The sequence below is a fragment of the Gasterosteus aculeatus genome, chromosome 11, assembly GCF_964276395.1.
Source record: "Gasterosteus aculeatus chromosome 11, fGasAcu3.hap1.1, whole genome shotgun sequence".
Taxonomy (NCBI): domain Eukaryota; kingdom Metazoa; phylum Chordata; class Actinopteri; order Perciformes; family Gasterosteidae; genus Gasterosteus; species Gasterosteus aculeatus.
In genome coordinates this window covers 13,561,472-13,587,575 of record NC_135699.1, presented here as the reverse complement: position 1 = coordinate 13,587,575, position 26,104 = coordinate 13,561,472, and the positions used below count along the sequence as shown (strand labels likewise).

The following is a 26,104-nucleotide window of genomic DNA, read 5'->3' as shown; positions in this document are numbered from 1 at the left end:
GTGATTATGAAAAAAGTACAATAGATATCCACAAGCAGTTTTTTTCATAAAATAGTTTAGACCTGTGTCAACATTTGAAAGTTTAAATGGTGTCTGTAGCTGAAAGATTTGCGAAGCTGAAAAATCTGAAAGTTGAAGAAGTTTAGGAGGATTTGAAAGCAAACTCCATTTGAAAACCATGTTAAAATATTAATGATTATTGATTTATATAAATTCAAGCATAAGAGGTAGAAAGCTGAAAAGTCATAGCCCTCAAGCCAGAAAGGAGCTGAACATTTTAATATTTGAACGGTTTTAATAGCTGAAAGTGTGAAGGAGTTGAAAGGTGCCGCGGAAGAAATAGAAGAAGCTGAAGAATAAAGATTCGAAGAACAATACTTGGAATGCATCTCAATGCATTCCAACAACTAGAAAATGCATTTCCTGCTGAAAATGCGTTGGAATGCAAAAAGCTGAACGCTGAAATGAACTTTTTAAAATAGCTGAAAATACAGAAAGTTGAAGGGAATTTGAATACATTTGCTGAAATTATAGATATTAGAAAAGCTGAAATGAATTTGAAATTGCTGAAAATACAGAAATGGGAGAAGCTGAAAGGAATTTCAATAGATTTGCTGAAAAAGCAGAAATGAAAACAGCTGAAATAAATTTGAAATATTGCAAAAAAATACAGAAATGAATATTGAAAAATTGCTGTTGATAGAGGCATAAGAATAGCTGAAATTATTTTAAAGAACTGCTGAAAATACAGGAAGTGGGGAAGCTGAATTTCAATAGATTTTCTAAAAACAGAAGTTGCAGGAGCTTAAATTTGTTTAAAATTGTTTGTAGTAATATTAGTAGTAGTATTAGTTATAATTGTGGTATTAGTAGTACTAGCAGTAATAGTAGGTTTAGTATCAATAGCAGTAGAAACAGCTGTAATACTATTAGCCATAGTCGTATTTGTAATAACATTAGTAGTAGTTGTAGTATTAATAGCAGTAGAAATACTAGTAGTATGGTAGTAGAAGTATCAGTTGTAGTACTAGAAGTACGAGTAATATTCGTAGTGGGAGACAGAATGTTTGTTATTCAAACTAAGAAGTTTTTAATTAATAGGCCTCATCACAAACATTACAGTAAAAATTCCCTCCATGTGGCTTTTATTTTGAAATTATTGGATTGGGTGGGTTGGGGGGGTGTAGATAGAGGGAGGGAGGGTGAGAGGGTGAGGAAGGGAGGGGTGGTGAGGAAGAGATAGAGGGAGAGAGAGAGGAGGAGAAATAGACAGACATACTGACTGACTGAGTGATTAACAGTTAGAAGAGGTCAGGGTGGAGGGGGGAGGGGGGGCGAGTGTCTTTATCATATTGGTCTGTTGACAGAAAGCATAGCTGCGTCATGTGACTCCACTAATCACGTCATTGGAGCAGCTGTGAGTCACACACAGAGATACTGCAGCGTGTTTACGAGTAACCACGGCAACGGCGCACCTATTGCATTGGGTGGGGTGGGGGGGTGTAGATAGAGGGAGGGAGGGTGAGAGGGTGAGGAAGGGAATGGTGGTGAGGAAGAGAGGGAGAGGGGAGGAGAATTAGACTGACTGACTGACTGAGAGTGATTAACAGTAAGTAGAGGTCAGGGGGGAGGGGGGAGGGGGGGCTAGTGTCTTTATCATATTGGTCTGTTGACAGAAAGCATAGCTGCGTCATGTGACTCCACTAATCACGTCATTGGAGCAGCTGTGAGTCACACACAGAGATACTGCAGCGTGTTTACGAGTAACCACGGCAACGGCGCACCTATTGGATTGGGTGGGGTGGGGGGGTGTAGATAGAGGGAGGGAGGGTGAGAGGGTGAGGAAGGGAATGGTGGTGAGGAAGAGAGGGAGAGGGGAGGAGAATTAGACTGACTGACTGACTGACAGTGATTAACAGTAAGTAGAGGTCAGTGTGGAGGGGGGAGGGGGGGCGAGTGTCTTTATCATATTGGTCTGTTGACAGAAAGCATAGCTGCGTCATGTGACTCCACTAATCAGGTCACAAGGAGCAGCTGTGAGCCACAGACAGATCCTGCAGCGTGTGAGTGCTCGTAACCACGACAACGACGCACCTGTGCGGCTGCAAAAGTGCAGACACAGGACAGCGAGTTACACAGAATCCACACCTCAAACAAATGAGAACCAGCGCAAAACTATAACAGCTATCTAAAAAATACGGCGTTTGTATGAGACCCAAGACTCTACCGAACGCGTGGATGTGTTTTTATGTCTGTCCGGTAATGAATACGGCTCCTATGGCCGTTGACAGAACGTGTACCTTGTGGATTTTTGTGAGAAATATGTCGGCAGATTTGTATTGGAGCCTATGGGGCTTTTGGCAGAGGTTGTGTCACTCAAACACTCCTTGCGCCAAAACTAAAAAACTCTGGGATTCCATGAACACATTAATCCAATCAGCACAACCATACCCTCATTAATCTGAAGAAATGAAGCCTCTAGAGTGTATACTTTGGCTGCAAGGACAGAAGTTCCATATTTTTTTAACCAGATTCCTGCGATGCCCCACACTCTAGCCTCGAGCTCTCCACTGTAGCAGACGCAATACACACTCATGTAAAAGTCAGAAACGGAGCGAAAAACTAGTGAAACATAATCAGTGATTATGAAAAAAGTACAATAGATATCCACAAGCAGTTTTTTTCATAAAATAGTTTAGACCTGTGTCAACATTTGAAAGTTTAAATGGTGTCTGTAGCTGAAAGATTTGCGAAGCTGAAAAATCTGAAAGTTGAAGAAGTTTAGGAGGATTTGAAAGCAAACTCCATTTGAAAACCATGTTAAAATATTAATGATTATTGATTTATATAAATTCTGATTAGAGGGAGGGAGGGTGAGAGGGTGAGGAAGGGAGGGGTGGTGAGGAAGAGATAGAGGGAGAGAGAGAGGAGGAGAAATAGACAGACATACTGACTGACTGAGTGATTAACAGTGAGAAGAGGTCAGGGTGGAGGGGGGAGGGGGGGCGAGTGTCTTTATCATATTGGTCTGTTGACAGAAAGCATAGCTGCGTCATGTGACTCCACTAATCACGTCATTGGAGCAGCTGTGAGTCACACACAGAGATACTGCAGCGTGTTTACGAGTAACCACGGCAACGGCGCACCTATTGGATTGGGTGGGGTGGGGGGGTGTAGATAGAGGGAGGGAGGGTGAGAGGGTGAGGAAGGGAATGGTGGTGAGGAAGAGAGGGAGAGGGGAGGAGAATTAGACTGACTGAGAGTGATTAACAGTAAGTAGAGGTCAGGGGGGAGGGGGGAGGGGGGGCTAGTGTCTTTATCATATTGGTCTGGTGACAGAAAGCATAGCTGCGTCATGTGACTCCACTAATCACGTCATTGGAGCAGCTGTGAGTCACACACAGAGATACTGCAGCGTGTTTACGAGTAACCACGGCAACGGCGCACCTATTGGATTGGGTGGGGTGGGGGGGTGTAGATAGAGGGAGGGAGGGTGAGAGGGTGAGGAAGGGAATGGTGGTGAGGAAGAGAGGGAGAGGGGAGGAGAATTAGACTGACTGACTGACTGAGAGTGATTAACAGTAAGTAGAGGTCAGGGTGGAGGGGGGAGGGGGGCTAGTGTCTTTATCATATTGGTCTGTTGACAGAAAGCATAGCTGCGTCATGTGACTCCACTAATCAGGTCATAGGAGCGAGCAGCTGTGAGCCACAGACAGATCTTGCAGCCGTGTGAGTGCTCGTAACCACGACAACGCCGCACCTGTGCGGCTGCAAAAGAGCAGACACAGGACCACAGGACAGCGAGTTACACAGAATCCACACCTCAAACAAATGAGAACCAGCGCAAAACTATAACAGCTATCTAAAAAATACGGCGTTTGTATGAGACCCAAGACTCTACCGAACGCGTGGATGTGTTTTTATGTCTGTCCGGTAATAAATACGGCTCCTATGGCCGTTTACAAAACGTGAAGGGAATTTGAATACATTTGCTGAATATTTAAAAATAGCTGAAAATACAGAAAGTTGAAGGGAATTTGAGTACATTTGCTGAATATTTGAAAATAGCTGAAAATACAGAAAGTTGAAGGGAATTTGAATACATTTGCTGAATATTTAAAAATAGCTGAAAATACAGAAAGTTGAAGGGAATTTGAGTACATTTGCTGAATATTTGAAAATAGCTGAAAATACAGAAAGTTGAAGGGAATTTGAATACATTTGCTGAATATTTAAAAATAGCTGAAAATACAGAAAGTTGAATGGAATTTGAGTACATTTGCTGAATATTTGAAAATAGCTGAAAATACAGAAAGTTGAAGGGAATTTGAATACATTTGCTGAAATAAAAGATATTAGAAAAGCTGAAATTAATTTGAAATAGTTGAAAATACAGAAATGGGAGAAGCTGAAAGGAATTTCAATAGATTTGCTGAAAAAGCAGAAATGAAAACAGCTGAAATAAATGTGAAATATTGCAAAACAGAAGTTGCAGGAGCTTAAATGAATTTTAAAAAGTACAGAAATAACAAAAGCTGAGATGAATAAAAAGAGGTTTAAAATTGTTTGTAGTAATGTTAGTTGTAATTTGGGTATTAGTACTAGCAGTAGAAGTCGGTTTAGTATCAATAGCAGTAGAAACAGCTGGAATACTGATACTATTAGCCATAGTAGTATTTTTAATAACATTAGTAGTAGTTGTAGTATTAATAGCAGTAGAAATACTAGTAGTATGGTAGTAGAAGTATCAGTTGTAGTTCTACTAGAAGTACTAGTAATATTCGTAGTGGTTATAGTAGTATTTGAAAGAGCAATGCGTATTTCAACGAAACCGCTTCATGGTTAAGGTACAGTTAATCATTCAGGCTTTTAGTTTGTAATGATGGAATTGGGTGAGGGGGGGTTGGGAGACAGAATGTTTGTTATTCAAACTAAGAAGTTTTTAATTAATAGGCCTCATCACAAACATTACAGTAAAAATTCCCTCCATGTGGCTTTTATTTTGAAATTATTGGATTGGGTGGGTTGGGGGGGTGTAGATAGAGGGAGGGAGGGTGAGAGGGTGAGGAAGGGAGGGGTGGTGAGGAAGAGATAGAGGGAGAGAGAGAGGAGGAGAAATAGACAGACATACTGACTGACTGAGTGATTAACAGTGAGAAGAGGTCAGGGTGGAGGGGGGAGGGGGGGCGAGTGTCTTTATCATATTGGTCTGTTGACAGAAAGCATAGCTGCGTCATGTGACTCCACTAATCACGTCATTGGAGCAGCTGTGAGTCACACACAGAGATACTGCAGCGTGTTTACGAGTAACCACGGCAACGGCGCACCTATTGGATTGGGTGGGGTGGGGGGGTGTAGATAGAGGGAGGGAGGGTGAGAGGGTGAGGAAGGGAATGGTGGTGAGGAAGAGAGGGAGAGGGGAGGAGAATTAGACTGACTGAGAGTGATTAACAGTAAGTAGAGGTCAGGGGGGAGGGGGGAGGGGGGGCTAGTGTCTTTATCATATTGGTCTGGTGACAGAAAGCATAGCTGCGTCATGTGACTCCACTAATCACGTCATTGGAGCAGCTGTGAGTCACACACAGAGATACTGCAGCGTGTTTACGAGTAACCACGGCAACGGCGCACCTATTGGATTGGGTGGGGTGGGGGGGTGTAGATAGAGGGAGGGAGGGTGAGAGGGTGAGGAAGGGAATGGTGGTGAGGAAGAGAGGGAGAGGGGAGGAGAATTAGACTGACTGACTGACTGAGAGTGATTAACAGTAAGTAGAGGTCAGGGTGGAGGGGGGAGGGGGGCTAGTGTCTTTATCATATTGGTCTGTTGACAGAAAGCATAGCTGCGTCATGTGACTCCACTAATCAGGTCATAGGAGCGAGCAGCTGTGAGCCACAGACAGATCTTGCAGCCGTGTGAGTGCTCGTAACCACGACAACGCCGCACCTGTGCGGCTGCAAAAGAGCAGACACAGGACCACAGGACAGCGAGTTACACAGAATCCACACCTCAAACAAATGAGAACCAGCGCAAAACTATAACAGCTATCTAAAAAATACGGCGTTTGTATGAGACCCAAGACTCTACCGAACGCGTGGATGTGTTTTTATGTCTGTCCGGTAATAAATACGGCTCCTATGGCCGTTTACAAAACGTGTACCTTGTGGATTTTTGTGAGAAATATGTCGGCAGATTTGTATTGGAGCCTATGGGGCTTTTGGCAGAGGTTGTGTCACTCAAACACTCCTTGCGCCAAAACTAAAAAACTCTGGGATTCCATGAACACATTAATCCAATCAGCACAACCATACCCTCATTAATCTGAAGAAATGAAGCCTCTAGAGTGTATACTTTGGCTGCAAGGACAGAAGTTCCATACTTTTTTAACCAGATTTCTGCGCTGCTTCAGCCTCTAGCCCGCGAGCTCTCCACTCTAGCAGACGCAATACACACTCATGTAAAAGTCAGAAACGGAGCGAAAAACTAGTGAAACATAATCAGTGATTATGAAAAAAGTACAATAGATATCAAGAAGCAGTTTTTTTCATAAAATAGTTGAGACTTGTGTGAACATTTGAGAGTTGAAATGGTGTCTGTAGCTGAAAGATTCGCGAAGCTGAAAAATCTGAAAGTTGAAGAAGTTTAGGAGGATTTGAAAGCAAACTCCATTTGAAAACCATGTTAAAATATTAATGATTATTGATTTATATAAATTCAAGCATAAGAGGTAGAAAGCTGAAAAGTCATAGCCCTCAAGCCAGAAAGGAGCTGAACATTTTAATATTTGAACGGTTTAAATAGCTGAAAGTGTGAAGGAGTTGAAAGGTGCCGCGGAAGAAATAGAAGAAGAAGCTGAAGAATAAAGATTCGAAGAACAATACTTGGAATGCATCGTTAATGCATTCCAACAATAAAGATTAGAAGAACAATACTTGGAATGCTTAAAGCATTCCAACTAATTATAGTGGAAGCGCAAGAGCATACACACGCACGCACGAGCACAACTCAAACTAGAAAAGGCATTTCCTGCTGAAAATGCGTTGGAATGCAAAAAGCTGAAAGCTGCACTGAATATTTAAAAATAGCTGAAAATACAGAAAGTTGAAGGGAATTTGAATACATTTGCTGAATATTTAAAAATAGCTGAAAATACAGAAAGTTGAAGGGAATTTGAGTACATTTGCTGAATATTTGAAAATAGCTGAAAATACAGAAAGTTGAAGGGAATTTGAATACATTTGCTGAAATAAAAGATATTAGAAAAGCTGAAATTAATTTGAAATAGTTGAAAATACAGAAATGGGAGAAGCTGAAAGGAATTTCAATAGATTTGCTGAAAAAGCAGAAATGAAAACAGCTGAAATAAATGTGAAATATTGCAAAACAGAAGTTGCAGGAGCTTAAATGAATTTTAAAAAGTACAGAAATAACAAAAGCTGAGATGAATAAAAAGAGGTTTAAAATTGTTTGTAGTAATGTTAGTTGTAATTTGGGTATTAGTACTAGCAGTAGAAGTCGGTTTAGTATCAATAGCAGTAGAAACAGCTGGAATACTAATACTATTAGCCATAGTAGTATTTTTAATAACATTAGTAGTAGTTGTATTAATAGCAGTAGAAATACTAGTAGTATGGTAGTAGAAGTATCAGTTGTAGTTCTACTAGAAGTACTAGTAATATTCGTAGTGGTTATAGTAGTATTTGAAAGAGCAATGCGTATTTCAACGAAACCACTTCATGGTTAAGGTACAGATAATCATTGAGGCTTTTAGTTTGTAATGATGGAATTGGGTGAGGGGGGGTTGGGAGACAGAATGTTTGTTATTCAAACTAAGAAGTTTTTAATTAATAGGCCTCATCACAAACATTACAGTAAAAATTCCCTCCATGGGGCTTTTATTTTGAAATTATTGGATTGGGTGGGGTGGGGGGGTGTAGATAGAGGGAGGGAGGGTGAGAGGGTGAGGAAGGGAGGGGTGGTGAGGAAGAGATAGAGGGAGAGAGAGAGGAGGAGAAATAGACAGACATACTGACTGACTGAGTGATTAACAGTAAGTAGAGGTCAGGGTGGAGGGGGGAGGGGGGCGAGTGTCTTTATCATATTGGTCTGTTGACAGAAAGCATAGCTGCGTCATGTGACTCCACTAATCAGGTCACAAGGAGCAGCTGTGAGTCACAGACAGACCCTGCAGCATGTGAGTGCTCGTAACCACGACAACGCCGCACCTGTGCGGCTGCAAGAGGGCAGACACAGAACAGCAAGTTACACAGAATCCACACCTCACACAAATGAGAACCAGCGCAAAACTATAACAGCTATCTAAAAAATACGGCGTTTGTATGAGACCCAAGACTCTACCGAACGCGTGGATGTGCTTTTTATGTCTGTCCGGTAATAAATACGGCTCCTATGGCCGTTTACAAAACGTGTACCTTGTGGATTTTTGTGAGAAATATGTCGGCAGATTTGTATTGGAGCCTATGGGGCTTTTGGCAGAGGTTGTGTCACTCAAACACTCCTTGCGCCAAAACTAAAAAACTCTGGGATTCCATGAACACATTAATCCAATCAGCACAACCATACCCTCATTAATCTGAAGAAATGAAGCCTCTAGAGTGTATACTTTGGCTGCAAGGACAGAAGTTCCATATTTTTTTAACCAGATTCCTGCGATGCCCCACACTCTAGCCTGCGAGGCCCCGCCTCTAGCAGACGCAATACACACTCATGTAAAAGTCAGAAACGGAGCGAAGAACTAGTGAAACATAATCAGTGATTATGAAAAAAGTACAATAGATATCAAGAAGCAGTTTTTTTCATAAAATAGTTGAGACCTGTGTCAACATTTGAAAGTTGAAATGGTGTCTGTAGCTGAAAGATTGGCGGAGCTGAAATATTTGAAAGTTGAAGAAGTTGAAGAAGTTGAAGGAGGATTTGAAAACAATCTCTATTTGAAAACCATGTTAAAATATTAATGATTATTGATTTATATAAATTCAAGCTTAAGAGGTAGAAAGCTGAAAAGTCATAGCCCGGAAGCCGGAAAGAAGCTGAACATTTTAATATTTGAAGGATTTTAATAGCTGAAAGTGTGAAGGAGTTGAAAGGTGCCACGGAAGAAATAGAAGAATAAGTCGGAAACTAGAAAAGGCATTTCCTGCTGAAAATGCGTTGGAATGCAAAAAGCTGAAAGCTGCACTGAATATTTGAAAATAGCTGAAAATACAGAAAGTTGAAGGGAATTTGAATACATTTGCTGAAATGACAGATATTTGAAAAGCTGAAATGAATTTGAAATTGCTGAAAATACAGAAATGGGAGAAGCTGAAAGGAATTTCAATAGATTTGCTGAAAAAGCAGAAATGAAAACAGCTGAAATAAATTTGAAATATTGCAAAAAAATACAGAAATGAATATTAAAAAATTGCTGTTGATAGAGGCATAAGAATAGCTGAAATTATTTTAAAGAACTGCTGAAAATACAGGAAGTGGGGAAGCTGAATTTCAATAGATTTTCTAAAAACAGAAGTTGCAGGAGCTTAAATTTGTTTAAAATTGTTTGTAGTAATATTAGTAGTAGTATTAGTTATAATTGTGGTATTAGTAGTACTAGCAGTATAAGCAGTAATAGTAGGTTTAGTATCAATAGCAGTAGAAACAGCTGGAATACTGATACTATTAGCCATAGTAGTATTTGTAATAACATTAGTAGTAGTTGTAGCATTAATAGCAGTAGAAATACTAGTAGTATGGTAGTAGAAGTATCAGTTTTAGTGTAGAAGTACTAGTAATATTCGTAGTGGTTGTAGTAGTATTTGAAAGAGCAATACGTATTTCAACGAAACCGCTTCATGGTTAAGGTACAGATAATCATTGAGGCTTTTAGTTTGTAATGATGGAATTGGGTGAGGGGGGGTTGGGAGACAGAATGTTTGTTATTCAAACTAAGAAGTTTTTAATTAATAGGCCTCATCACAAACATTACAGTAAAAATTCCCTCCATGGGGCTTTTATTTTGAAATTATTGGATTGGGTGGGGTGGGGGGGTGTAGATAGAGGGAGGGAGGGTGAGAGGGTGAGGAAGGGAGGGGTGGTGAGGAAGAGATAGAGGGAGAGAGAAAGGAGGAGAAATAGACAGACATACTGACTGACTGAGTGATTAACAGTGAGCAGAGGTCAGGGTGGAGGGGGGAGGGGGGGCGAGTGTCTTTATCATATTGGTCTGTTGACAGAAAGCATAGCTGCGTCATGTGACTCCACTAATCAGGTCACAAGGAGCAGCTGTGAGCCACAGACAGATCCTGCAGCATGTGAGTGCTCGTAACCACGACAACGGCGCACCTGTGATCATTAACGAGCGGCTGCAAAAGACAGAGACATGGCAGCGAGTTACACAGAATCCACACCTCAAACAAATGAGAACCAGCGCAAAACTATAACAGCTATCTAAAAAAGACTACGTTTGTATGAGACCCAAGACTCTACCGAACGCGTGGATGAGCTTTTTATGTCTGTCCGGTAATAAATACGGCTCCTATGGCCGTTTACAAAACGTGTACCTTGTGGATTTTTGTGAGAAATATGTCGGCAGATTTGTATTGGAGCCTATGGGGCTTTTGGCAGAGGTTGTGTCACTCAAACACTCCTTGCGCCAAAACTAAAAAACTCTGGGATTCCATGAACACATTAATCCAATCAGCACAACCATACCCTCATTAATCTGAAGAAATGAAGCCTCTAGAGTGTATACTTTGGCTGCAAGGACAGAAGTTCCATATTTTTTTAACCAGATTCCTGCGATGCCCCACACTCTAGCCTGCGAGGTCCCCCTCTAGCAGACGCAATACACACTCATGTAAAAGTCAGAAACGGAGCGAAGAACTAGTGAAACATAATCAGTGATTATGAAAAAAGTACAATAGATATCAAGAAGCAGTTTTTTTCATAAAATAGTTGAGACTTGTGTGAACATTTGAGAGTTGAAATGGTGTCTGTAGCTGAAAGATTCGCGAAGCTGAAAAATCTGAAAGTTGAAGAAGTTGAAGAGGATTTGAAAAGCAAACTCCATTTGAAAACCATGTTAAAATATTAACGATTATTGATTTATATAAATTCAAGCTTAAGAGGTAGAAAGCTGAAAAGTCATAGCAGGGAAGCCGGAAAGAAGCTGAACATTTTAATATTTGAAGGATTTTAATAGCTGAAAGTGTGAAGGAGTTGAAAGGTGGCACGGAAGAAATAGAAGAATAATAATAACTAGAAAAGGCATTTCCTGCTGAAAATGCGTTGGAATGCAAAAAGCTGAAAGCTGCACTGAATATTTAAAAATAGCTGAAAATACAGAAAGTTGAAGGGAATTTGAATACATTTGCTGAATATTTAAAAATAGCTGAAAATACAGAAAGTTGAAGGGAATTTGAATACATTTGCTGAAATAAAAGATATTAGAAAAGCTGAAATTAATTTGAAATAGCTGAAAATACAGAAATGGGAGAAACTGAAAGGAATTTCAATAGATTTGCTGAAAAAGCAGAAATGAAAACAGCTGAAATAAATGTGAAATATTGCAAAACAGAAGTTGCAGGAGCTTAAATGAATTTTAAAAAGTACAGAAATAACAAAAGCTGAGATGAATAAAAAGAGGTTTAAAATTGTTTGTAGTAATGTTAGTTGTAATTTGGGTATCAGTACTAGCAGTAGAAGTCGGTTTAGTATCAATAGCAGTAGAAACAGCTGGAATACTGATACTATTAGCCATAGTAGTATTTTTAATAACATTAGTAGTAGTTGTATTAATAGCAGTAGAAATACTAGTAGTATGGTAGTAGAAGTATCAGTTGTAGTTCTACTAGAAGTACTAGTAATATTCGTAGTGGTTATAGTAGTATTTGAAAGAGCAATGCGTATTTCAACGAAACCGCTTCATGGTTAAGGTACAGATAATCATTGAAGCTTTTAGTTTGTAATGATGGAATTGGGTGAGGGGGGTTGGGAAACAGAATGTTTGTTATTCAAACTAAGAAGTTTTTAATTAATAGGCCTCATCACAAACATTACAGTAAAAATTCCCTCCATGGGGCTTTTATTTTGAAATTATTGGATTGGGTGGGGTGGGGGGGTGTAGATAGAGGGAGGGAGGGTGAGAGGGTGAGGAAGGGAGGGGTGGTGAGGAAGAGATAGAGGGAGAGAGAGAGAGAGAGGAGAAATAGACAGACATACTGACTGAGAGTGATTAACAGTGAGCAGAGGTCAGGGTGGAGGGGGGCGAGTGTCTTTATCATATTGGTCTGTTGACAGAAAGCATAGCTGCGTCATGTGACTCCACTAATCAGGTCATAGGAGCAGCTGTGAGCCACAGACAGATCCTGCAGCGTGTGAGCGAGTAACCACGACAACGGCGCACCTATTGGATTGGGTGGGGTGGGGGGGTGTAGATAGAGGGAGGGAGGGTGAGAGGGTGAGGAATGGAGGGGTGGTGAGGAAGAGATAGAGAGGGAGAGGGGAGGAGAATTAGACAGACTGACTGACTGAGAGTGATTAACAGTGAGCAGAGGTCAGGGTGGAGGGGGGAGGGGGGGCGAGTGTCTTTATCATATTGGTCTGTTGACAGAAAGCATAGCTGCGTCATGTGACTCCACTAATCAGGTCATAGGAGCAGCTGTGAGTCACAGACAGATCCTGCAGCGTGTGAGTGCTCGTAACCACGACAACGGCGCACCTGTGATCATTAACGGCTGCAAAATGCAGAGACATGGCAGCAAGTTACACAGAATCCACACCTCACACAAATGAGAACCAGCGCAAAACTATAACAGCTATCTAAAAAATACGGCGTTTGTATGAGACCCAAGACTCTACCGAACGCGTGGATGTGCTTTTTATGTCTGTCCGGTAATAAATACGGCTCCTATGGCCGTTGACAGAACGTGTACCTTGTGGATTTTTGTGAGAAATATGTCGGCAGATTTGTATTGGAGCCTATGGGGCTTTTGGCAGAGGTTGTGTCACTCAAACACTCCTTGCGCCAAAACTAAAAAACTCTGGGATTCCATGAACACATTAATCCAATCAGCACAACCATACCCTCATTAATCTGAAGAAATGAAGCCTCTAGAGTGTATACTTTGGCTGCAAGGACAGAAGTTCCATACTTTTTAAACCAGATTTCTGCGATGCCCCACACTCTAGCTTGCGAGGCCCCGCCTCTAGCAGACGCAATACACACTCATGTAAAAGTCAGAAACGGAGCGAAAAACTAGTGAAACATAATCAGTGATTATGAAAAAAGTACAATAGATATCAAGAAGCAGTTTTTTTCATAAAATAGTTGAGACTTGTGTGAACATTTGAGAGTTGAAATGGTGTCTGTAGCTGAAAGATTCGCGAAGCTGAAAAATCTGAAAGTTGAAGAAGTTGAAGAGGATTTGAAAGCAAACTCCATTTGAAAACCATGTTAAAATATTAATGATTATTGATTTATATAAATTCAAGCATAAGAGGTGGAAAGCTGAAAAGTCATAGCCCTCAAGCCAGAAAGGAGCTGAACATTTTAATATTTGAAGGATTTTAATAGCTGAAAGTGTGAAGGAGTTGAAAGGTGGCGCGGAAGAAATAGAAGAAGTTGAAGATGAAGAAATAAAGATTCGAAGAACAATACTTGGAATGCATCGTTAATGCATTCCAACAAAAATGCATTTCCTGCTGAAAATGCGTTGGAATGCAAAAAGCTGAAAGCTGAAATGAACTTTTTAAAATAGCTGAAAATACAGAAAGTTGAAGGGAATTTGAATACATTTGCTGAAATTATAGATATTAGAAAAGCTGAAATGAATTTGAAATTGCTGAAAATACAGAAATGGGAGAAGCTGAAAGGAATTTCAATAGATTTGCTGAAAAAGCAGAAATGAAAACAGCTGAAATAAATTTGAAATATTGCAAAAAAATACAGAAATGAATAGTGAAAAATTGCTGTTGATAGAGGCATAAGAATAGCTGAAATTATTTTAAAGAACTGCTGAAAATACAGGAAGTGGGGAAGCTGAATTTCAATAGATTTTCTAAAAACAGAAGTTGCAGGAGCTTAAATTTGTTTAAAATTGTTTGTAGTAATATTAGTAGTAGTATTAGTTATAATTGTGGTATTAGTAGTACTAGCAGTATTAGTAGGTTTAGTATCAATAGCAGTAGAAACAGCTGTAATACTATTAGCCATAGTCGTATTTGTAATAACATTAGTAGTAGTTGTAGTATTAATAGCAGTAGAAATACTAGTAGTATGGTAGTAGAAGTATCAGTTGTAGTACTAGAAGTACGAGTAATATTCGTAGTGGGAGACAGAATGTTTGTTATTCAAACTAAGAAGTTTTTAATTAATAGGCCTCATCACAAACATTACAGTAAAAATTCCCTCCATGTGGCTTTTATTTTGAAATTATTGGATTGGGTGGGTTGGGGGGGTGTAGATAGAGGGAGGGAGGGTGAGAGGGTGAGGAAGGGAGGGGTGGTGAGGAAGAGATAGAGGGAGAGAGAGAGGAGGAGAAATAGACAGACATACTGACTGACTGAGTGATTAACAGTAAGAAGAGGTCAGGGTGGAGGGGGGAGGGGGGGCGAGTGTCTTTATCATATTGGTCTGTTGACAGAAAGCATAGCTGCGTCATGTGACTCCACTAATCAGGTCATTGGAGCAGCTGTGAGTCACACACAGAGATACTGCAGCGTGTTTACGAGTAACCACGGCAACGGCGCACCTATTGCATTGGGTGGGGTGGGGGGGTGTAGATAGAGGGAGGGAGGGTGAGAGGGTGAGGAAGGGAATGGTGGTGAGGAAGAGAGGGAGAGGGGAGGAGAATTAGACTGACTGAGAGTGATTAACAGTAAGTAGAGGTCAGGGGGGAGGGGGGAGGGGGGGCTAGTGTCTTTATCATATTGGTCTGTTGACAGAAAGCATAGCTGCGTCATGTGACTCCACTAATCACGTCATTGGAGCAGCTGTGAGTCACACACAGAGATACTGCAGCGTGTTTACGAGTAACCACGGCAACGGCGCACCTATTGGATTGGGTGGGGTGGGGGGGTGTAGATAGAGGGAGGGAGGGTGAGAGGGTGAGGAAGGGAATGGTGGTGAGGAAGAGAGGGAGAGGGGAGGAGAATTAGACTGACTGACTGACTGAGAGTGATTAACAGTAAGTAGAGGTCAGGGTGGAGGGGGGAGGGGGGCTAGTGTCTTTATCATATTGGTCTGTTGACAGAAAGCATAGCTGCGTCATGTGACTCCACTAATCAGCTCATAGGAGCAGCTTTGAGCCACAGACAGAGATCCTGCAGCGTGTTTACGAGTAACCACGGCAACAGTGCACCTATTGGATTGGGTGGGGTGGGGGGGTGTAGATAGAGGGAGGGAGGGTGAGAGGGTGAGGAAGGGAATGGTGGTGAGGAAGAGATAGAGAGGGAGAGAGGAGGAGAATTAGACAGACTGACTGACTGAGAGTGATTAACAGTGAGAAGAGGTCAGGGTGGAGGGGGGAGGGGGGGCGAGTGTCTTTATCATATTGGTCTGTTGACAGAAAGCATAGCTGCGTCATGTGACTCCACTAATCAGGTCATAGGAGCGAGCAGCTGTGAGCCACAGACAGAGATCCTGCAGCATGTGAGTGCTCGTAACCACGACAACGACGCACCTGTGATCATTAACGGCTGCAAAATGCAGAGACATGGCAGCAAGTTACACAGAATCCACACCTCACACAAATGAGAACCAGCGCAAAACTATAACAGCTATCTAAAAAATACGGCGTTTGTATGAGACCCAAGACTCTACCGAACGCGTGGATGTGTTTTTATGTCTGTCCGGTAATAAATACGGCTCCTATGGCCGTTTACAAAACGTGTACCTTGTGGATTTTTGTGAGAAATATGTCGGCAGATTTGTATTGGAGCCTATGGGGCTTTTGCCAGAGGTTGTGTCACTCAAACACACCTTGCGCCAAAACTAAAGAACTCTGGGATTCCATGAACACATTAATCCAATCAGCACAACCATACCCTCATTAATCTGAAGAAATGAAGCCTCTAGAGTGTATACTTTGGCTGCAAGGACAGAAGTTCCATACTTTTTTAACCAGATTTCTGCGCTGCTCCACACTCTAGCCTCGAGGTCCCGCCTCTAGCAGACGCAATACACACTCATGTAAAAGTCAGAAACGGAGCGAAGAACTAGTGAAACATAATCAGTGATTATGAAAAAAGTACAATAGATATCAAGAAGCAGTTTTTTTCATAAAATAGTTAAGACTTGTGTCAACATTTAAAAGTTTAAATGGTGTCTGTAGCTGAAAGATTTGCAAAGCTGAAAAATCTGAAAGTTGAAGAAGTTTAGGAGGATTTGAAAGCAAACTCCATTTGAAAACCATGTTAAAATATTAATGATTATTGATTTATATAAATTCAAGCATAAGAGGTAGAAAGCTGAAAAGTCATAGCCCTCAAGCCAGAAAGGAGCTGAACATTTTAATATTTGAAGGATTTTAATAGCTGAAAATGTGAAGGAGTTGAAAGGGGGCGCGGAAGAAATAGAAGAAACATAATAATAAGTCGGAACTAGAAAATGCATTTCCTGCTGAAAATGCGTTGGAATGCAAAAAGCTGAAAGCTGAAATGAACTTTTTAAAATAGCTGAAAATACAGAAAGTTGAAGGGAATTTGAATACATTTGCTGAAATTATAGATATTAGAAAAGCTGAAATGAATTTGAAATTGCTGAAAATACAGAAATGGGAGAAGCTGAAAGGAATTTCAATAGATTTGCTGAAAAAGCAGAAATGAAAACAGCTGAAATAAATTTGAAATATTGCAAAAAAATACAGAAATGAATATTGAAAAATTGCTGTTGATAGAGGCATAAGAATAGCTGAAATTATTTTAAAGAACTGCTGAAAATACAGGAAGTGGGGAAGCTGAATTTCAATAGATTTTCTAAAAACAGAAGTTGCAGGAGCTTAAATTTGTTTAAAATTGTTTGTAGTAATATTAGTAGTAGTATTAGTTATAATTGTGGTATTAGTAGTACTAGCAGTAATAGTAGGTTTAGTATCAATAGCAGTAGAAACAGCTGTAATACTATTAGCCATAGTCGTATTTGTAATAACATTAGTAGTAGTTGTAGTATTAATAGCAGTAGAAATACTAGTAGTATGGTAGTAGAAGTATCAGTTGTAGTACTAGAAGTACGAGTAATATTCGTAGTGGGAGACAGAATGTTTGTTATTCAAACTAAGACGTTTTTAATTAATAGGCCTCATCACAAACATTACAGTAAAAATTCCCTCCATGTGGCTTTTATTTTGAAATTATTGGATTGGGTGGGTTGGGGGGGTGTAGATAGAGGGAGGGAGGGTGAGAGGGTGAGGAAGGGAGGGGTGGTGAGGAAGAGATAGAGGGAGAGAGAGAGGAGGAGAAATAGACAGACATACTGACTGACTGAGTGATTAACAGTGAGAAGAGGTCAGGTGGGAGGGGGGAGGGGGGGCTAGTGTCTTTATCATATTGGTCTGTTGACAGAAAGCATAGCTGCGTCATGTGACTCCACTAATCACGTCATTGGAGCAGCTGTGAGTCACACACAGAGATACTGCAGCGTGTTTACGAGTAACCACGGCAACGGCGCACCTATTGCATTGGGTGGGGTGGGGGGGTGTAGATAGAGGGAGGGAGGGTGAGAGGGTGAGGAAGGGAGGGGTGGTGAGGAAGAGATAGAGGGAGAGAGAGAGAGAGGAGAAATAGACATACATACTGACTGAGAGTGATTAACAGTGAGCAGAGGTCAGGGGGGAGGGGGGAGGGGGGGCCAGTGTCTTTATCATATTGGTCTGTTGACAGAAAGCATAGCTGCGTCATGTGACTCCACTAATCAGGTCATTGGAGCAGCTGTGAGTCACACACAGAGATACTGCAGCGTGTTTACGAGTAACCACGGCAACGGCGCACCTATTGCATTGGGTGGGGTGGGGGGGTGTAGATAGAGGGAGGGAGGGTGAGAGGGTGAGGAAGGGAATGGTGGTGAGGAAGAGAGGGAGAGGGGAGGAGAATTAGACTGACTGACTGACTGAGAGTGATTAACAGTAAGTAGAGGTCAGGGGGGAGGGGGGAGGGGGGGCGAGTGTCTTTATCATATTGGTCTGTTGACAGAAAGCATAGCTGCGTCATGTGACTCCACTAATCAGGTCATAGGAGCGAGCAGCTGTGAGCCACAGACAGATCCTGCAGCATGTGAGTGCTCGTAACCACGACAACGACGCACCTGTGCGGCTGCAAAAGTGCAGACACAGGACAGCGAGTTACACAGAATCCACACCTCAAACAAATGAGAACCAGCGCAAAACTATAACAGCTATCTAAAAAATACGGCGTTTGTATGAGACCCAAGACTCTACCGAACGCGTGGATGTGTTTTTATGTCTGTCCGGTAATAAATACGGCTCCTATGGCCGTTGACAGAACGTGTACCTTGTGGATTTTTGTGAGAAATATGTCGGCAGATTTGTATTGGAGCCTATGGGGCTTTTGGCAGAGGTTGTGTCACTCAAACACTCCTTGCGCCAAAACTAAAAAACTCTGGGATTCCATGAACACATTAATCCAATCAGCACAACCATACCCTCATTAATCTGAAGAAATTAAGCCTCTAGAGTGTATACTTTGGCTGCAAGGACAGAAGTTCCATACTTTTTTAACCAGATTTCTGCGCTGCTTCAGCCTCTAGCCTCGAGCTCTCCACTCTAGCAGACGCAATACACACTCATGTAAAAGTCAGAAACGGAGCGAAGAACTAGTGAAACATAATCAGTGATTATGAAAAAAGTACAATAGATATCAAGAAGCAGTTTTTTTCATAAAATAGTTAAGACTTGTGTCAACATTTAAAAGTTTAAATGGTGTCTGTAGCTGAAAGATTTGCGAAGCTGAAAAATCTGAAAGTTGAAGAAGTTTAGGAGGATTTGAAAGCAAACTCCATTTGAAAACCATGTTAAAATATTAATGATTATTGATTTATATAAATTCAAGCTTAAGAGGTAGAAAGCTGAAAAGTCATAGCCCTCAAGCCAAAAAGGAGCTGAACATTTTAATATTTGAAGGATTTTAATAGCTGAAAGTGTGAAGGAGTTGAAAGGGGGCGCGGAAGAAATAGAATAATAAGTCGGAAATAAAGATTAGAAGAACAATACTTGGAATGCATCTAATGCATTCCAACAATAAAGATTCGAAGAACAATACTTGGAATGCATCTCAATGCATTCCAACAATAAGTTGAATAAAGATTCGAAGAACAATACTTGGAATGCATCTTAATGCATTCCAACAATAAAGATTCGAAGAACAATACTTGGAATGCATCTAATGCATTCCAACAATTATTCTGCGGTCCCTACATGACGGTAATTAAAAGGTTTGAGGTAAGAGCTTACAGAGCTGAAGTCCTGCCTTAATCGACCTCCTGCTTCCCGCTTGTTGCAAGCAGCCGTCGCACACACCGACTCATTCATAACAAACATTTATTGTTTCAATACCTAACATGACAATAACGGGCTCTGTCGGCTTATAATCAGCCCCCACCCTTTCACTGGCACTTAAATGCTTGCGAGATTATGTTAAACAGAGGCCATGTTTGATATTCCCAAGATGCCACAGGGGCTACATTTTGCTCTACTTATTTTCTATTAGACTCGGCCCAGATATTGTCGCTTGAAAAAAATATAATGCTTAAATTGTACTTTCTCTATGTCTTAATTTGCAATAATTTTCTCTTTTTATTGAAAACATGGGAAACGACGTTCTCCTCAATGTCAGGTCATCTGCTCTATTCTAGGGAAGGTGCAGCAGTGACTCCCACAGCTCAGAAGAGGCTGGAGGTGGAGGAAGTCACGCAGGAGGCCACCAGACCCGGACCGTGGTGCAGAGCCAGGTGCAAGGGTCGGGCCAGTCCTGCCGGCCGCCCAGCACTGGCATCGAGGTGGAGACTGCACTGCAGGGGAAAGAGATGCTAACACACCAACCTCACTGTAGCCCTGGTGAATAAACCTGTACTGTATATGGTTCAACTTATTCATTTCTGTTTTCATTTGTTGCTGTATCCTGAGGGTTACATGCCAAAGGATTAGTGGTTGTAGGTAAAATGGAATTAATTAAACAGAAGAAAAGTTGTCTACTATCCATACAACGACACCAGGATTAAAATGGAAAGAGTGTATTCCCTCTGCAAGGCGGCGTTTCTAGCAGCAGCAGCAGCAACAAGGAAAGGACCACAGGAGGAGTTGGAGGAGCCAGTGGCGTTGCTCCCCTTTTCAGTCTGCCTGCAGAGTTCTTCCAGCCTGCAGGAGCAACCATCCCGGCACCTCCTCGCAGTAAAAGCCTACGGTTGTCGAGGGGCCTTAGAGTGACCTCTCCCGACTCCTGGGCATCGCTCCGCTCCCCAGGAGCCCATAACAAGATGCTCTGCACACAGGTAGGGGAAGGGAGGGGGAAAACTCAGATGAATATTATTTCACATAGAGATAGAGATTTTTCTCTGTCAGAGTAATTAGATTGATGTCAACAATGAAGCAAGAAAAGAGGATACATTTCTCTTCTTATCTGGGTTAGAAATGGCCTGAAGTTAGCGGAGGATTTGTAATTTTTACATTCACAATGAAAATAAATGTTGTACCATGTGCTTTCTTTCTCTCTTCCTTCCTTCTGTCTCCAGTATCCGTCCCACAGTGACTCGTCCCTTGCTACTGGCAGCTCTGAAGGCAGCCTCCAGACCACCCTGGAGGAGGGACTGAGCTTCAGCATCTCTCCACCACAGAACCTAGAGTTGCCTTTGCCAACGGCTCCCTTGCCACACCCGTTGCCTGAAGACGACATTGCCACTTCCTCCCCTATCCGGACCCTGAGACCCCGGCCGAGCCCCTCATCAGCCCTCACCCTCCAAGCCACCAGGGGCCACCAGCGTAGCCAGAGCAGTGGGCGAGGTAGCACCAGCCCGGGCTACGCCAGGGAAGACTCCATCGACCCTTCGGACGAGGACCTGGGCATAGGTATCGGATCGTCAATTGGTGGTTGTGGCTCCAGCCAGGCGGGCAACAGTGAACACTTGTCAGAGACACTGAGCAGCTTGTCGCTGACATCGCTGCTGTCGCCCAGCTCCCTGGTGTACCCAGAAGGGGTGGTGAAGAAGTGCAACAGCACAGGCAGCTTGGACCAAGGGGGGATGCTGCTGTCGTCGCGTCCCAGGGAGGGACGCCGGGAGATTCTGGGCATGGAGCTAATGGACCCCCAAGGCTTCCTGGCCAACCCCTGGGCGGGGGTGTTAGTTGATACAAGAAGAGGAGAAGGACGAGTTGAAATGGGAGATGGCGAGCAAGGGTTCAAAGGGAAGAGCTCAAGCCAAACGACAGTAGGACCGTGTCGGAAAAACAGATGAAACCCACTGTTCACTGTTCTTTGTCTCTCCATTCCTTGGATCTAAACCCCTAGCTGTCCCTCTGACTCTCTCTGCTTTCACCAGTGAGAGAGAGAGGCTTGATGACACATGATGTCCCGTATTCCAAAGCCGAACCCTCATCTTACACCCCCAACCCCTTTCTCAACATTTGTGACAAGCCCATATCGTATTTCGTGCTACCTAAGGAAGGGTATTGGTTATAGCCTGCTGGTGAGGATGCAGAATCAAGGCCTTATACCCTCTTGGAGGATGTACCTGTAAGGACTGCTTTGAAGGTTTTGCTCACATTGGAAGACCAGGAGACCAATTCGTATCAGGGAGCCAATAGAATCAAAAGAAAGAAGAGATTCAACTTGAAGACACAGGAAGGATCCTTGTTCTTGCTCGATTGTAGTTTGCTTTATGCCGCGTCGGCTCGGGTCCGAACCGAAATAGCTCTCCGTAAAAACCAAGTCTGTTTTGATCGGTTTACGTCTCAGAGGCAGTGCAGCACGTAAGTGGGAGGAGGCTTGGAAAATGGCAGAATATTTTAAGGCGGAAGGAAGGCTGCGAAAGGAGAAGGCGGGTCATTTTTGTTTGGCTGGGAAAGCAGAAAGCGGATCTAACGTCCATCTGCTCCGGCAGACGGAAACAACGAGTCACACTCACTCTGGCACAGGACCTTCCGCTGGGTTCAGAGTAAAACGCGAGGTGGAGGAGAGTTCAAGTGCGTGTGCTTAAAGTCTTTGTGGGAGCGCTGCCGGAGGTCTGCAAGGCATGCATTTAATCATTCTCATCTCTTCCCCGTACCTCTATCATTTTGAAACAGAAGACGGGTATTGACTGATCAAAGCGCCGTGCCTCTGTCAAGTTAGTCTTGAGTGGCGGTGGAAAATGAAAAGAAATTGACAGACGCGGAGGTATAACGGTGCATGGAGTGATTCGTGAAATTGGTTATTTTTCCTTCTATCTCCAACATCTCTCCCAAACAGGGAGAAATGAGTAAGAAAGAAAGCTGGATGGAGCTTTACTCCACCAGAAGAAACAATAACGTGTGCATGGGCCAGCCTTGTGTGCACCAAAAATAAATGGTTCACAGCTCCCTAATGAAGTGAAACTTCAAGCGCACTCCATTGACAGAACTTCCTCTCACCATGCTTAAGGATTTGTGATGAATGGACAAACCCACACGAGTTGCTCGGGACCTTGACTGCATGATGGAATTGCATTTAACCAAGATTTTTTAATCTATATACAGAAGTGTATCAAGATGTCAATGTTGGGTGATAACCATGTGATTTTTATTCCACTATTTTTGTAGGAAAGAGAATAGGCACGTGCAAGTGTTACTTTGTCCCCATGTCATTTAACCCACACAATCTCTTGTTGTCTAGGACTTTTTGTCTGCCAGTGGCTTCCAGTTTTATAATATTTTTTAATGTGTGGACGGTGTATAAAACAACAAAGCAAAAAATGTCAAACTAACTCCCGTGCGCTGAAGTGATTGCTCCCTCCAGCGCGTTTCTCCTTGGGAACCCCGGTTCCTCACGGATTTCGTTTTTTCTTTCAAATGTTGGAGTCCAAAGGGGGCAACCAGAGATGGGAACAGCCATATTCAGCACTCAGCACACAAGGATCGTTCCAGCTCACAGACATTCCTGAACACGGGGAACTTTGCTTTTAGCCTCCAAAGCTGAAAAAAACAGACACGATTAGCATAAATCATCTTTATGAAAGCTTTAATTTTTAAAGTTACACCACAACATCTTGATTATGGACAGTGTGTCTTAAGCATGGTTCTGGGATTGCAATACAGTATGCTTTTTCTTGAAATGACGCTCAATGCACTCATATTTTCGTCACACATACACTATGTTGTAGCAGCCCTTTCTCACACCATAGTTGGACATCAACAGCTGATACTGTACCGATGAACAAAACTCTGCATCTTTTAATGCAAACTTGTTCTGGCCTCTGCCGCTTGATGAATCACTCACATCCAAAAAGGAGGTGCTCATCTTAAGGCCTAATTTCTAGATGTCGACTGTGGTGTCCCTTTTGTTTTAAACATTACCTTGTTTTTGTTTTTTATTTCTCAAAAAGAATGAGGTGATGCGAGAAAAACTGAGGGTTTTACCTTTTTATAATCATGCAAAATCACTTTGACGACTATGTTCTATCACATGGTGTTGGGTATTAGAGCGGTGTTGAAGACAGTTGTGTAAGTGTATGCTTGTGTGCGTGTGTGTGTTCATAACTTCAGGTGAAGTGATTTGCCTTTTCCTGCAGTGTCCCGTTTTGTCCAAGAAGGAAAACACGGAGCAACCAAGGGCTGTTTTAGCTTCAAAGATATATCGTCCTATCTTTCTGAGACAAATCCTTGTGTCAACTGAATATGACACCAAAGGTTAAAGCCTGACTACGCAGCAATAAATGTTCTATGTGGATGCCCTGAGTAAATGATGTCAATGTGATTTCTATCTCCTCAGAATACCACAGTTTTCATTGCCGTCTGTTTTTGATGCTACTTGTCTGAACCTACAACCAATCTGAGAGCACGTCTGCCCTCTCGGGAACCAATCAGCAAAGAGAAATTGGAAAACATGAACAATTGAGGTTATTGAACTAAGGTCAGGCGGAACAACTGGTAACTTTTGAAAGATAGCTGTAAAGGTGTGCACAGACTGTAGCAAATTTTCTTGCTTTATTCACACAAATTTAACTGGTGGAGCGTTGATATGCTGCAAACAGCAAATGCACCCACGGTCCAGATGTTGGCTATACAAACTTAACAATGCACCGACTCCCTGCGTGCACAGTGTGCCTTTGTAGGTGAGTGCGTGCTACATTTCTGAATCATAGCAATTTACCAGGATCGGATCATTTTCCTTTCTGTTGTTTCCCCCCCTCTTGTCTCTGTATGTGCACAGAGTGGAGTGCGATAGCTCTGGAGAAGCACACATTGTTTGCTAAAGTTTCTACCTTTTCAAATAGCAAAGAGTTGTGCCACTCTACGTTGAAGTCGAATGCAATGACTCCACCTCCAAAATGAGCTTCGCCTTCAGTCTGAACACACCTTAAGGAGTGTACAATTCACATTTGTACATATCTTTGTATTTTGATCTGCATGTGTGCATTACTGCCAGTGACCATGATTATTATCATTAGAATGCATTTCATAAAATTGTACAAAGTTAAAGGGAATGCCCCAGTGATTTTTGACTGCTGCTATGAATCTACTAAAAACATCAGTCAAAGCCACAAAAAAATGTGTTTCTTCCTGCACACTATTCACAAGATATTCATCAATTTTTATTTAATTCGCATTTAATAAGCATTTGAAATGAGAGAAGAAGAAAAAGAGGGTTGTGCCAAGACAGTCTGAAGGAGCAAAAGGAAAGCCGAGAACCGGTCAGGGACAGAAGCAGGAAGTGTGCAGAGATGACGTGGACGGCTGGACAGCGTGGATCCGACGCTCGGCGCTGCAGGACTAAGAGACTTCTTCAGACAGCTCGTCATCGGCGGCCTGGCCCAGCGGAGCCGGCGGTGCGAGAGGAGCACATTAGGCATGCACGCTGAACTCTGAGGTGTTGTTTACCTCACACCCACAACCAGCCAGCCATCCCACCTCATCCAACCCCACCCCCCTCCCTGCAGGCCCGTTGTCCTTCGAATGAATGACAAGGAAGATGAAGAAAAAAAACTAGTGTGCAGATTTGGTTGATTTCCTACCTCTTCAATCACCTTTTTCACCTCCACTGCAGACGCGGGGGTTTTGTCTGAGCTGTAGTGCTTCTGTACCGCATGGCGCATCCATTAAATGTATTTTACTGAGACGGGTGATGGGTCGGATTAAAAGTGGGCTAAGCCAGGCATAATTCTGATCTCTTTGTTTAAGTTATTATTTTAAAAGGTGTGGAGCCAAACCAAAGTCTTGTCAAACAGTCTGATAAAAAAAAAAAAAAGGTCCAAACAGTTGTGTCTCATCAATGCGTTTGTCTCTGTGCTCAAGAGGGAGGAACCGGAAACTTCTGAGAACATCCAACTTGTTTTCACGATGGTGTTTTTTTTTCCCGGGGGAAGTGTGATGCTTTTTATTCAAAAAGTATGTAAATCAGGTGCTTTTAGTGCTCCGTCGCTTCATGAGCGTCTTTAAGACCGTGATATCGAGCTGGTGTCGTCTGGATGCAACACACTCAGAGAGGACAAACGGGAAGGTCAGTGTACATTATGGGGAACTCAGGACATTTTGCTCCAAGAGTTAAAAATGTATGTACAATAAGTGGTGGGCTTCATCTGATTATTATTCAAAGCCCAATACTATCTCCTTCCTTTTTATATAATCACATGAGTCAGCAAAACCCCCAAAACCACACCTGAGGCTTTCCTGATACTCACATTTATCAAGGTTTTTAATGGACACCAGCTTGCGTCGAGGCTAACTGCCCGGGGAGTCTTCCAGGGTCATTGATCGTACCACAGGCTGCAGGAAAAACACTGAGGTGAAATGAGCTGACGGCAAAAGATCAGAGAAAATCACTGTCAATCTCCAGATATTTAAACTCTGCTTCCAAAGATCTCACGTGATGTTGCTGCATCAATGTTTCCGCTCGTTGATGTTGCTCTCCTGTGGAATTTCACTAAATTCA

General features: G+C 42.3%; 1 protein-coding gene across 4 annotated transcripts in view; it reads left to right on the top strand.

Moving 5' to 3' along the window:
• The window catches only part of cacna1ia (calcium voltage-gated channel subunit alpha1 Ia), a 131,822-nt gene extending 106,489 nt beyond the window's left edge, over positions 1-25,333 (top strand). For all 4 annotated transcript variants that reach the window (XM_078083917.1, XM_078083916.1, XM_078083915.1 and 1 more), the window contains 3 exons: positions 19,860-20,061; positions 20,254-20,495; positions 20,736-25,333. In XM_078083917.1, the coding sequence (XP_077940043.1) occupies positions 19,860-20,061; positions 20,254-20,495; positions 20,736-21,455 (1,164 nt within the window). In that variant the 3' untranslated portion in view covers positions 21,456-25,333. The remainder of the gene's footprint in view (positions 1-19,859; positions 20,062-20,253; positions 20,496-20,735) is intronic.
• Positions 25,334-26,104: the final 771 nt, after the last annotated feature.